At 58.1% G+C, this 14,397-nt stretch overlaps 2 protein-coding genes across 2 annotated transcripts; one reads left to right on the top strand and one right to left on the bottom strand.

The window, feature by feature from the left end:
* Positions 1-2,797: 2,797 nt before the first annotated feature.
* LOC138352617 (uncharacterized) lies at positions 2,798-4,267 on the bottom strand. Its single transcript, XM_069305118.1, has one exon. It carries the CDS (start codon positions 4,265-4,267, stop codon positions 2,798-2,800), a length of 1,470 nt encoding a protein of 489 aa, XP_069161219.1.
* A 1,323-nt stretch (positions 4,268-5,590) lies between these two features.
* Positions 5,591-10,014, top strand: LOC138352612 (uncharacterized). The gene is made up of 2 exons (XM_069305110.1): positions 5,591-5,659; positions 9,439-10,014. Exons 1-2 carry the CDS (start codon positions 5,591-5,593, stop codon positions 10,012-10,014), a joined length of 645 nt encoding a protein of 214 aa, XP_069161211.1.
* Positions 10,015-14,397: the final 4,383 nt, after the last annotated feature.

Raw genomic sequence — 14,397 nt, 5'->3', positions numbered from 1 at the left:
ACTCTCTCCCTACCTTACTCTCTCCCTACCTTACTCTCTCCCTACCTTACTCCCTCCCTACCTTACTCTCTCCCTACCTTACTCTCTCCCTACCTTACTCCCTCCCTACCTTACTCCCTCCCTACCTTACTCTCTCCCTACCTTACTCCCTCCCTACCTTACTCTCTCCCTACCTTACTCTCTCCCTACCTTACTCTCTCCCTACCTTACTCCCTCCCTACCTTACTCTCTCCCTACCTTACTCCCTCCCTACCTTACCCTCTCCCTACCTTACTCCCTCCCTACCTTACTCTCTCCCTACCTTACTCTCTCCCTACCTTACTCTCTCCCTACCTTACTCCCTCCCTACCTTACTCTCTCCCTACCTTACTCTCTCCCTACCTTACTCTCTCCCTACCTTACTCCCTCCCTACCTTACTCTCTCCCTACCTTACTCCCTCCCTACCTTACTCTCTCCCTACCTTACTCTCTCCCTACCTTACTCCCTCCCTACCTTACTCTCTCCCTACCTTACTCTCTCCCTACCTTACTCTCTCCCTACCTTACTCTCTCCCTACCTTACTCTCTCCCTACCTTACTCTCTCCCTACCTTACTCCCTCCCTACCTTACTCCCTCCCTACCTTACTCTCTCCCTACCTTACTCCCTCCCTACCTTACTCTCTCCCTACCTTACTCCCTCCCTACCTTACTCTCTCCCTACCTTACTCTCTCCCTACCTTACTCCCTCCCTACCTTACTCCCTCCCTACCTTACTCTCTCCCTACCTTACTCCCTCCCTACCTTACTCTCTCCCTACCTTACTCTCTCCCTATCTTACTCTCTCCCTACCTTACTCTCTCCCTACCTTACTCTCTCCCTACCTTACTCTCTCCCTACCTTACTCTCTCCCTACCTTACTCCCTCCCTACCTTACTCCCTCCCTACCTTACTCTCTCCCTACCTTACTCTCTCCCTACCTTACTCTCTCCCTACCTTACTCCCTCCCTACCTTACTCTCTCCCTACCTTACTCTCTCCCTACCTTACTCTCTCCCTACCTTACTCCCTCCCTACCTTACTCCCTCCCTACCTTACTCTCTCCCTACCTTACTCCCTCCCTACCTTACTCTCTCCCTACCTTACTCTCTCCCTACCTTACTCTCTCCCTACCTTACTCTCTCCCTACCTTACTCCCTCCCTACCTTACTCCCTCCCTACCTTACTCTCTCCCTACCTTACTCTCTCCCTACCTTACTCTCTCCCTACCTTACTCCCTCCCTACCTTACTCCCTCCCTACCTTACTCCCTCCCTACCTTACTCTCTCCCTACCTTACTCTCTCCCTACCTTACTCTCTCCCTACCTTACTCCCTCCCTACCTTACTCTCTCCCTACCTTACTCTCTCCCTACCTTACTCTCTCCCTACCTTACTCCCTCCCTACCTTACTCCCTCCCTACCTTACTCTCTCCCTACCTTACTCCCTCCCTACCTTACTCTCTCCCTACCTTACTCTCTCCCTACCTTACTCTCTCCCTACCTTACTCTCTCCCTACCTTACTCTCTCCCTACCTTACTCCCTCCCTACCTTACTCCCTCCCTACCTTACTCTCTCCCTACCTTACTCCCTCCCTACCTTACTCTCTCCCTACCTTACTCTCTCCCTACCTTACTCCCTCCCTACCTTACTCCCTCCCTACCTTACTCTCTCCCTACCTTACTCCCTCCCTACCTTACTCCCTCCCTACCTTCCATCCCTCCACTCCCTACAGAAGGCCTATTGGCCCATACGAGGCAGCTCCTAATTATATTCACTCAAAAACATGCCCAGTTTAAAAAATATAACTAAGAATATACCACATATGTACTTATTCAAAAGCAAAATATTGACTATAAGCAATAAGTCATATATGTGCTGTCTTGTGCGAGAGTGGGTTGCCATATGTCTAACCTAAGCTTGAAACAATAAATGGAACCCATCACCTGCTACCCGGTAATCTTCCTCCTCAATCTGTCTGTGTGTCTGTCTGTGCGCCTGTCTGTCTGACTGTCTGTCTCTCTCTGTATATATATATATATATATATATATATATATATATATATATATATATATATATATATATATATATATATATATATATATATACCCTTGTTATACTCTACATTTTATAAGGCGGTGACATGCATTAGGAAGGGCGCCTGACAGCTGGGTGGACAGCGATTCGGATTCGTAGTCCTGAGGTTCCGGGTTCGATCCCCGGTGGAGGCGGAGACAAATTGGGCAAAAATATTTCTTTCACCCTGATGCCCCTGTTACCTAACAGTAAATAGGTACCTGGGAGTTAGACAGCTGCTACGGGTTGCTTCCTGGGGATGTGTAACAAAAAGGAGGCCTGATCGAGGACCGGGCCGCGGGGACGCTAAGTCCCGAAACCATCTCAAGATAATTTGTATGTAGCATAGTAGCCTACGTTCTCGACTCACAACTCCAAAAAAGATTTGGATTTCTATCTCCGGAGGGTCAGACACGGTTGGGCACGTTTCATTTCACCTGGTTTATCTGTTCACCTAGGAGTTAGGCAGCTGTAGCGAGTTGTATCAAAAGGAAAGTTATCAATAACTGATCTAGTGGATGGTGGGGCGGTGACTTAAGTAATTCAAATAGGTAATTAAAATGATGTAATTCAACCGTGAAATATATCATATAAAACGCCAAAATATATATCAAGTAAGTTATACATTTATTTATTTTATATATTTATATAACATAAATATATCGGTTAAGTGAACATTGAAAACGTCCCACGAATTGTCCGTTGATTAATTGTTGACATTTTTTTCCCTCAGTGTTTGAGTTGGTCGCCTGGAGGGCCAGGGGTGGCGGGGAGAGCCAGGGGTGGCGGGGAGAGCCAGGGGTGGCGGGGAGAGCCAGGGGTGGCGGGGGAGAGCCAGGGGTGGCGGGGGAGAGCCAGGGGTGGCGGGGGAGAGCCAGGGGTGGCGGGGGAGAGCCAGGGGTGGCGGGGAGAGCCAGGGGTGGCGGGGAGAGCCAGGGGTGGCGGGGGAGAGCCAGGGGTGGCGGGGGAGAGCCAGGGGTGGCGGGGGAGAGCCAGGGGTGGCGGGGAGAGCCAGGGGTGGCGGGGGAGAGCCAGGGGTGGCGGGGAGAGCCAGGGGTGGCGGGGAGAGCCAGGGGTGGCGGGGGAGAGCCAGGGGTGGCGGGGAGAGCCAGGGGTGGCGGGGGAGAGCCAGGGGTGGCGGGGAGAGCCAGGGGTGGCGGGGGAGAGCCAGGGGTGGCGGGGGAGAGCCAGGGGTGGCGGGGGAGAGCCAGGGGTGGCGGGGGAGAGCCAGGGGTGGCGGGGGAGAGCCAGGGGTGGCGGGGGAGAGCCAGGGGTGGCGGGGGAGAGCCAGGGGTGGCGGGGGAGAGCCAGGGGTGGCGGGGAGAGCCAGGGGTGGCGGGGGAGAGCCAGGGGTGGCGGGGGAGAGCCAGGGGTGGCGGGGGAGAGCCAGGGGTGGCGGGGGAGAGCCAGGGGTGGCGGGGGAGAGCCAGGGGTGGCGGGGGAGAGCCAGGGGTGGCGGGGGAGAGCCAGGTGTGGCTGGGGAGAGCCAGGGGTGGCGGGGGAGAGCCAGGGGTGGCTGGGGAGAGCCAGGGGTGGCGGGGGAGAGCCAGGGGTGGCGGGGGAGAGCCAGGGGTGGCGGGGAGAGCCAGGGGTGGCGGGGGAGAGCCAGGGGTGGCGGGGAGAGCCAGGGGTGGCGGGGGAGAGCCAGGGGTGGCGGGGAGAGCCAGGGGTGGCGGGGAGAGCCAGGGGTGGCGGGGAGAGCCAGGGGTGGCGGGGGAGAGCCAGGGGTGGCGGGGAGAGCCAGGGGTGGCGGGGGAGAGCCAGGGGTGGCGGGGGAGAGCCAGGGGTGGCGGGGAGAGCCAGGGGTGGCGGGGGAGAGCCAGGGGTGGCGGGGAGAGCCAGGGGTGGCGGGGGAGAGCCAGGGGTGGCGGGGGAGAGCCAGGGGTGGCGGGGGAGAGCCAGGGGTGGCTGGGGAGAGCCAGGGGTGGCGGGGGAGAGCCAGGGGTGGCGGGGGAGAGCCAGGGGTGGCGGGGGAGAGCCAGGGGTGGCGGGGAGAGCCAGGGGTGGCGGGGGAGAGCCAGGGGTGGCGGGGGAGAGCCAGGGGTGGCGGGGGAGAGCCAGGGGTGGCGGGGGAGAGCCAGGGGTGGCGGGGGAGAGCCAGGGGTGGCGGGGGAGAGCCAGGGGTGGCGGGGGAGAGCCAGTTGGCCAAGATTGTTAGTTCATTTATCTCCACCATTGTTGGCAAATTTTAATATTTGTTGTATTTTATATCTACACACACACACACACACACACACACACACACACACACACACACACACACACACACACACACACACACACACACACACACACACAGGAGCTCCCTGAAGGGAGCAGGAGGCCAGATACAAGGTATCATCTGGGAGAGGAAATTCTTCAGGAGTCAGAGAAGGAAAAAGACTTGGGGGTTGATATCACGCCAGACCTGTCTCCTGCAGCACATATCAAGCGGATAACATCAGCGGCATATGCCAGGCTGGCCAACATACGAACGGCATTCAGAAACTTGTGTAAAGAATCATTCAGAACTTTGTATACCACATATGTCAGGCCAATCCTGGAGTATGCAGCCCCAGCATGGAGTCCATATCTAGTCAAGGATAAGACTAAACTGGAAAAGGTTCAAAGGTTTGCCACCAGACTAGTACCCGAGCTGAGAGGTATGAGCTACGAGGAGAGACTACGGGAATTAAACCTCACTTCGCTGGAAGACAGAAGAGTTAGGGGGGACATGATCACCACATTCAAGATTCTGAAGGGGATTGATAGGGTAGATAAAGACAGTCTATTTAACACAAGGGGCACACGTACTAGGGGACACAGGTGGAAACTGAGTGCCCAAATGAGCCACAGAGATATTAGAAAGAACTTTTTTAGTGTCAGAGTGGTTGACAAATGGAATGCATTAGGAAGTGATGTGGTGGAGGCTGACTCCATACACAGTTTCAAGTGTAGATATGATAGAGCCCAATAGGCTCAGGAATCTGTACACCTGTTGATTGACGGTTGAGAGGCGGGACCAAAGAGCCAGAGCTCAACCCCCGCAAACACAACTAGGTGAGTACAACTAGGTGACTAGGTGAGTACACACACACCAGTGTGTGTGTGTTGTTGTTGTTGTTGAGTTAGGGGCGACGACGATCGTGGGATCGGATGCGCCCCGGCGTACCCGTGAAGGGTGAATCGCAAAGCCAGGAAAGGCGAAATGCTAAGCCAAAACGCGAAACGAGTGACGCCAAGCACTAGACACTAATACGCCACACGGCAAAGCTACGCACAAAGGGAGAGGCAGAAGCACATAATAGAACAGGGCAAACAAACAGCCAGAAGGGCACACAACATGTCATAGAGCAAATACACAGGAAATCAGAGCACAAACTTGCCCGGGAACTTGGCCCGCGGGAACCATACATTGAACGCCTCCCAGAGCACCCATTGCCAAGGGTCTCGTCCATCCACCGGGGACGCCATAACATCCGGAACCGGGGCAACAAACACCTGCAAACTGGGGACCCAGATGGTAGTACTCAGGAGGCGAGAAGTTGCCCCCACAGGAAGGGAACTTGCCCCCCACGAAAGCACTCCGGTCCGTCAGACAGCAGTAACTCGGCAATCTTCGACCAGTGACCCGGTGGCATCACAGACGCCGGCAACACGTCCCCCAGGGCCCCAACGCGCACCCGCACCACAGGGTCACCCGCGGCCCCGGGCACACCACCAGACGACAGCAGGGAACCCAGACGGCGCGCATCCTTCCGTAACGTCACCACCAGGCCACGCCCAGCACCAGAGTCCACACCATCCCTGGCAGCCACCACCAGGCCACGCCCAGCACCAGAGTCCACACCATCCCTGGCAGCCACCACCAGGCCACGCCCAGCACCAGAGTCCACACCATCCCTGGCAGCCACCACCAGGCCACGCCCAGCACCAGAGTCCACACCATCCCTGGCAGCCACCACCAGGCCACGCCCAGCACCAGAGTCCACACCATCCCTGGCAGCCACCACCAGGCCACGCCCAGCACCAGAGTCCACACCATCCCTGGCAGCCACCACCAGGCCACGCCCAGCACCAGAGTCCACACCATCCCTGGCAGCCACCACCAGGCCACGCCCAGCACCAGAGTCCACACCATCCCTGGCAGCCACCACCAGGCCACGCCCAGCACCAGAGTCCACACCATCCCTGGCAGCCACCACCAGGCCACGCCCAGCACCAGAGTCCACACCATCCCTGGCAGCCACCACCAGGCCACGCCCAGCACCAGAGTCCACACCATCCCTGGCAGCCACCACCAGGCCACGCCCAGCACCAGAGTCCACACCATCCCTGGCAGCCACCACCAGGCCACGCCCAGCACCAGAGTCCACACCATCCCTGGCAGCCACCACCAGGCCACGCCCAGCACCAGAGTCCACACCATCCCTGGCAGCCACCACCAGGCCACGCCCAGCACCAGAGTCCACACCATCCCTGGCAGCCACCACCAGGCCACGCCCAGCACCAGAGTCCACACCATCCCTGGCAGCCACCACCAGGCCACGCCCAGCACCAGAGTCCACACCATCCCTGGCAGCCACCACCAGGCCACGCCCAGCACCAGAGTCCACACCATCCCTGGCAGCCACCACCAGGCCACGCCCAGCACCAGAGTCCACACCATCCCTGGCAGCCACCACCAGGCCACGCCCAGCACCAGAGTCCACACCATCCCTGGCAGCCACCACCAGGCCACGCCCAGCACCAGAGTCCACACCATCCCTGGCAGCCACCACCAGGCCACGCCCAGCACCAGAGTCCACACCATCCCTGGCAGCCACCACCAGGCCACGCCCAGCACCAGAGTCCACACCATCCCTGGCAGCCACCACCAGGCCACGCCCAGCACCAGAGTCCACACCGCCCCTGGCAGCCACCACCAGGCCACACCCAGCACCAGAGTCCACACCATCCCTGGCAGCCACCACCAGGCCACGCCCAGCACCAGAGTCCACACCATCCCTGGCAGCCACCACCAGGCCACGCCCAGCACCAGAGTCCACACCATCCCTGGCAGCCACCACCAGGCCACACCCAGCACCAGAGTCCACACCATCCCTGGCAGCCACCACCAGGCCACGCCCAGCACCAGAGTCCACACCATCCCTGGCAGCCACCACCAGGCCACGCCCAGCACCAGAGTCCACACCGCCCCTGGCAGCCACCACCAGGCCACGCCCAGCACCAGAGTCCACACCGCCCCTGGCAGCCACCACCAGGCCACGCCCAGCACCAGAGTCCACACCGCCCCTGGCAGCCACCACCAGGCCACACCCAGCACCAGAGTCCACACCATCCCTGGCAGCCACCACCAGGCCACGCCCAGCACCAGAGTCCACACCATCCCTGGCAGCCACCACCAGGCCACGCCCAGCACCAGAGTCCACACCATCCCTGGCAGCCACCACCAGGCCACACCCAGCACCAGAGTCCACACCATCCCTGGCAGCCACCACCAGGCCACGTCCAGCACCAGAGTCCACACCATCCCTGGCAGCCACCACCAGGCCACGCCCAGCACCAGAGTCCACACCATCCCTGGCAGCCACCACCAGGCCACGCCCAGCACCAGAGTCCACACCGCCCCTGGCAGCCACCACCAGGCCACGCCCAGCACCAGAGTCCACACCGCCCCTGGCAGCCACCACCAGGCCACACCCAGCACCAGAGTCCACACCATCCCTGGCAGTCACCACCAGGCCACGCCCAGCACCAGAGTCCACACCATCCCTGGCAGCCACCACCAGGCCACGCCCAGCACCAGAGTCCACACCGCCCCTGGCAGCCACCACCAGGCCACGCCCAGCACCAGAGTCCACACCGCCCCTGGCAGTCACCACCAGGCCACGCCCAGCGCCAGAGTCCACACCGCCCCTGGCAGCCACCACCAGGCCACGCCCAGCACCAGAGTCCACACCATCCCTGGCAGCCACCACCAGGCCACGCCCAGCACCAGAGTCCACACCATCCCTGGCAGTCACCACCAGGCCACGCCCAGCGCCAGAGTCCACACCGCCCCTGGCAGCCACCACCAGGCCACGCCCAGCACCAGAGTCCACACCATCCCTGGCAGCCACCACCAGGCCACGCCCAGCACCAGAGTCCACACCGCCCCTGGCAGTCACCACCAGGCCACGCCCAGCACCAGAGTCCACACCGCCCCTGGCAGCCACCACCAGGCCACGCCCAGCACCAGAGTCCACACCATCCCTGGCAGCGGGAGCCCCCCCCCCCCCCACTGTGGAGAGTCCCCAGGCGGAGAAAGGTCCGAAGACACGTCCGAGACACAGGCACCAGCACCGGCAGGCACATGGACCTCTGCCACCACGAACCGCGGAGACATCGACGCATCCGTATCCACACTGTCAACACCCGAAGCCCCACAGTCACTGAAGTCACCAACGTCGGCCCAGGAAGAAGACGAACGCCGGGAACGTTTGGGCACCGGCCGGATATCGTCCGAGCCGGTAAGTGACCGAGAAACACGGGTACCACGAGCCGAAGGAACCGATGCCAGGACGGCAGCAGCCTCTACCACAGGGGGAACCGGGCCACACACAGCAGGAGGCTCCGCAGCCACCCCAGCACCCAGCACATCCGGGACCCGAGTCACGGACACAGGGCCAGGCGCAGCATCAGAAGACGAGGGAGAAGACAGTGACGTCACACAGGGAGCTCCAGGGAGGGCCACGGGAGCAGCTGGGATAGCGACAGGATCAGGCAGACCAACCGACGGTACCTCAAGAACCGGAGGAGGGACGGCAACAACCGGAGGAGGGACGGCAACAACCGGAGGAGGGACGGTAACAACCGGAGGAGGGACGGCAACAACCGGAGGAGGGACGGCAACAACCAGAGGAGGGACGGCAACAACCGGAGGAGGGACGGCAACAACCAGAGGAGGGACGGCAACAACCGGAGGAGGGACGGCAACAACCAGAGGAGGGACGGCAACAACCAGAGGAGGGACGGCAACAACCGGAGGAGGGACGGCAACAACCAGAGGAGGGACGGCAACAACCGGAGGAGGGACGGCAACAACCCGAGGAGGGACGGCAACAACCAGAGGAGGGACGGCAACAACCGGAGGAGGGACGGCAACAACCGGAGGAGGGACGGCAACAACCGGAGGAGGGACGGCAACAACCAGAGGAGGGACGGCAACAACCGGAGGAGGGACGGCAACAACCAGAGGAGGGACGGCAACAACCGGAGGAGGGACGGCAACAACCGGAGGAGGGACGGCAACAACCAGAGGAGGGACGGCAACAACCGGAGGAGGGACGGCAACAACCAGAGGAGGGACGGCAACAACCGGAGGAGGGACGGCAACAACCAGAGGAGGGACGGCAACAACCGGAGGAGGGACGGCAACAACCAGAGGAGGGACGACAACAACCCGAGGAGGGACGGCAACAACCGGAGGAGGGACGGCAACAACCGGAGGAGGGACGGCAACAACCAGAGGAGGGACGACAACAACCCGAGGAGGGACGGCAACAACCGGAGGAGGGACGGCAACAACCGGAGGAGGGACGGCAACAACCAGAGGAGGGACGGCAACAACCCGAGGAGGGACGACAACAACCAGAGGAGGGACGGCAACAACCGGAGGAGGGACGGCAACAACCGGAGGAGGGACGGCAACAACCAGAGGAGGGACGGCAACAACCCGAGGAGGGACGACAACAACCAGAGGAGGGACGGCAACAACCGGAGGAGGGACGGCAACAACCAGAGGAGGGACGGCAACAACCAGAGGAGGGACGGCAACAACCCGAGGAGGGACGACAACAACCAGAGGAGGGACGGCAACAACCGGAGGAGGGACGGCAACAACCAGAGGAGGGACGGCAACAACCAGAGGAGGGACGGCAACAACCCGAGGAGGGACGGTAACAACCCGAGGAGGGACGACAACAACCAGAGGAGGGACGGCAACAACCGGAGGAGGGACGGCAACAACCAGAGGAGGGACGGCAACAACCAGAGGAGGGACGGCAACAACCAGAGGAGGGACGGCAACAACCAGAGGAGGGACGGCAACAACCCGAGGAGGGACGACAACAACCAGAGGAGGGACGGCAACAACCGGAGGAGGGACGGCAACAACCAGAGGAGGGACGGCAACAACCAGAGGAGGGACGGCAACAACCCGAGGAGGGACGGTAACAACCCGAGGAGGGACGACAACAACCAGAGGAGGGACGGCAACAACCGGAGGAGGGACGGCAACAACCAGAGGAGGGACGGCAACAACCAGAGGAGGGACGGCAACAACCCGAGGAGGGACGGTAACAACCCGAGGAGGGACGGCAACAACCAGAGGAGGGACGGCAACAACCCGAGGAGGGACGGTAACAACCAGAGGAGGGACGGCAACAACCGGAGGAGGGACGGCAACAACCCGAGGAGGGACGGCAACAACCCGAGGAGGGACGGCAACAACCGGAGGAGGGACGGCAACAACCCGAGGAGGGACGGCAACAACCGGAGGAGGGACGGTAACAACCGGAGGAGGGACGGCAACAACCAGAGGAGGGACGGTAACAACCAGAGGAGGGACGGCAACAACCGGAGGAGGGACGGCAACAACCGGAGGAGGGACGGCAACAACCGGAGGAGGGACGGCAACAACCGGAGGAGGGACGGCAACAACCGGAGGAGGGACGGCAACAACCGGAGGAGGGACGGCAACAACCCGAGGAGGGACGGCAACAACCGGAGGAGGGACGGCAACAACCCGAGGAGGGACGGCAACAACCGGAGGAGGGACGGCAACAACCCGAGGAGGGACGGCAACAACCGGAGGAGGGACGGCAACAACCCGAGGAGGGACGGCAACAACCCGAGGAGGGACGGCAACAACCGGAGGAGGGACGGCAACAACCCGAGGAGGGACGGCAACAACCCGAGGAGGGACGGCAACAACCGGAGGAGGGACGGCAACAACCCGAGGAGGGACGGCAACAACCAGAGGAGGGACGGCAACAACCAGAGGAGGGACGGCAACAACCGGAGGAGGGACGGCAACAACCGGAGGAGGGACGGTAACAACCGGAGGAGGGACGGCAACAACCAGAGGAGGGACGGTAACAACCAGAGGAGGGACGGCAACAACCAGAGGAGGGACGGCAACAACCAGAGGAGGGACGGTAACAACCAGAGGAGGGACGGCAACAACCAGAGGAGGGACGGCAACAACCAGAGGAGGGACGGCAACAACCAGAGGAGGGACGGCAACAACCGGAGGAGGGACGGTAACAACCAGAGGAGGGACGGTAACAACCAGAGGAGGGACGGCAACAACCAGAGGAGGGACGGCAACAACCAGAGGAGGGACGGCAACAACCAGAGGAACGGCAGGCGCCGCCGGGAAAGCTGCAGCAGCAGACGGGACGCGCACACCTCATCAACATCACCGGAGACTGCCGCCAGAGGGAGCGGCGGGAAATCCTCGTCGCGGAACAAGTTGACAGGAGCAGCAGGGGCCTCAGAGCACCCGGCAGCCTGATGCCCCAACAGGCCACGCCGGAAACAGGTACGAGGCTGCCGGCCATAATACACCCGGACGTAGTACCCCATAAGCCGGACAGAAGAAGGTATATCCGACCGCAGGCACATCCCCAACGTGCGAATGTTTGTACGCCTCCCAGCATACCGCCCCGAGGAGAGCGTGTTCACCCGCACGCTGACAACAGTACTAACCCCCGAAGTAACGCCGGAGGAGGTCATCAGGGAACTCCAGGGGCGCACCATGGACACTGACATAAGTCAGGGCACCACTGCGGTCCGAAATCGCCACAGAGCCGGCATCGTCTGGCAACGGCAACGTACGCCCCCCGTACCGACGGAGGAAGTCCCGGTACTCGTCCTCCCCCACGAACTTAATAACAACCCGGTGGGTCGTAACTAGCTCCACACCGTAAACAGCTTCCACCGGGACACGAAGCATGTCACACATCACCATCTCGATGGTCGGATAATCAGCCTTACAAGTGAACTCCAGGCCCACGGAGTTCACACGCTGAACAGGAGGAAGATGGCCCCCATGTCAGAACTGCCACGTCAACGCAGCCAGGCAGGCAACAAAACTGGTTGGGCAGGGACGCCCACACCACCTGGCGACCAAAACAGCAAACAACTCCAACAGCCACGGAGGGTCGGTAACCGTCCTCACTCCACGGCCGCTAGCAGTCGACCGAGAGAGTGTGTGTGTGGATAGCAAGAAAAGCCCACCATTGGGCGCCGGTGGCTGTGTGGATAGCACGCTGGTCACGTAATCCTGTTGCTCGGGTTCGATTCCCGGCGCCGGCGAGAAACAAAAATGGGCATAATTTCTTTCACCCTGATGCCCCTGTTCACCTAGCAATAAATAGGTACCTGGGAGTTAGCCAGCTGTTACGGGCGGCTTCCTGGGGATGTGTGCGTGTGTGTGAAAAAAGTTAAGTCCACCTGTATCATTGTACAAAATATGTTTGTGACTGAGACAAGACCCGCAGGGGCCCAGGACAGGGAGTATCGTAGCCAATATTATTATTTTTGTTTTGTCGGGGGACAGGAGGCCTGGGTATATATATATATATTTATATATATTGTGATGGAAAAAAGAAGTGTAGGTGTTCGGCAGTCCTCCCAAAGGCTGGTGTCAATGCCTATCACATTTAAGAAAAAAAGAATGACTGCGTAGCTGTTGTGTCCTGTGGCAAAGTAAGGCAAAACAAGCAAAGCAAATAGTATGAACAATGAAACTTTAATTAAATTTAAAACAAATTAAGAATAAGACAATTCCTTGGCTATGTACAGTGCAAACTCACAAGATTAAAAAAATATTATAAAATAATAATGTGGTGACGTTACTCTAAAATGGATAAAGACAAAATGAAATTAACAGTTACTGAGAATAAAGCGCTGGCTGAGAACATCCACTAATAGACAGAGCGTATATCAGATGGTTGTTCCAGCTTGAGAGCACAGGATATTCTAACTCCAATGGCTGGTGCAGGCCCAGACATCGGCTAGGTAGATGGCGCTGAGGTGCAGAAGTGCAGTGGTGCAGACGTTGCTTCACCAATCAGAAGCGGGCAGGCTGGAAATGGTAGTTTGGTGTCCGGCGACGAGGGAGGGGGAAGTATGTTGACCAGACCACACACTAGAATTTGAAGGGACGACGACGTTTCGGTCCGTCCTGGACCATTCTCAAGTCGATTGTGATTGATTCTCACAATCGACTTGAGAATGGTCCAGGACGGACCGAAACGTCGTCGTCCCTTCACTTTCTAGTGTGTGGTCTGGTCAACATACTTCAGCCACGTTATTGTGACTCATCGCCTGCAGAGGGAGGGGGAAGGTGGAGAGCGAGTGTGTGATACATTTGCGCCTGGCTAAACGTATTTGACCAAATATGTACTACACTTGCTTGTAGTGTCTAGATGTTGTAGATGTACTGAAGTAACATGACGATAGGAAAGAGCAGGCCAAATCTCTCTTGAAGGAGATTATCGTAACAATATATATATTGTATATATAATATATATATATATATATATATATATATATATATATATATATATATATATATATATATATATATATATATATATATATATATATATATATATATGTCGTACCTAGTAGCCAGAACTCACTTCTCAGCCTACTATGCGAGGCCCGATTTGCCTAATAAGCCAAGTTTTACTGAATTAATATATTTTCTCTAATTTTTTTCTTATGAAATGATAAAGCTACCCATTTCATTATGTATGAGGTAAATTTTTTTTATTGGAGTTAAAATTAACGTAGATATATGACCGAACCTAACCAACCCTACCTAACCTAACCTAACCTATCTTTATAGGTTAGGTTAGGTTAGGTAGCCGAAAACGTTAGGTTAGGTTAGGTTAGGTAGGTTAGGTTGTCGAAAAAACATTAATTCATGAAAACTAGGCTTATTAGGCAAATCGGGCCTTGCATAGTAGGCTGAAAAGTGAGTTCTGGCTACTAGGTACGACATATATATATATATATATATATATATATATATATATATATATATATATATACATGATGGCCCCCCACAGGCCGCCATAAGTGTTGACCAAACTCCCAGGTACCTATTTACTCCTAGGTGAACAGCTGCATTAGGTGAAAGGAAACGTACCCAACCGTCTCTGTCCCGCACGGGATTCGAATCTGGGATTCTCGAATGTGAATCGAGACCGAAGCCGTAATACGACGCCGAAGGAATAATTACTGCAATTTAAGGTCCCAGTTCGATACAAA

The sequence above is a fragment of the Procambarus clarkii genome, chromosome 5 (genome assembly GCF_040958095.1).
Source record: "Procambarus clarkii isolate CNS0578487 chromosome 5, FALCON_Pclarkii_2.0, whole genome shotgun sequence".
NCBI classification, from domain to species: Eukaryota; Metazoa; Arthropoda; class Malacostraca; order Decapoda; family Cambaridae; genus Procambarus; species Procambarus clarkii.
This window is presented reverse-complemented; position numbering and strand designations above follow the sequence as displayed.

Coding starts and splice junctions, on each gene's coding strand:
- LOC138352617 (XM_069305118.1), bottom strand. CDS start 4,267: ATGGTGGAGATAAATGAACTAACAATCTTGGCCAACTGGCTCTCCCCC.
- LOC138352612 (XM_069305110.1), top strand. CDS start 5,591: ATGGTAGTACTCAGGAGGCGAGAAGTTGCCCCCACAGGAAGGGAACTT. Junction 5,660..9,438: donor CCCCCCACGAAAGCACTCCG/GTCCGTCAGACA, acceptor CAACCGGAGGAG/GGACGGCAACAACCAGAGGA.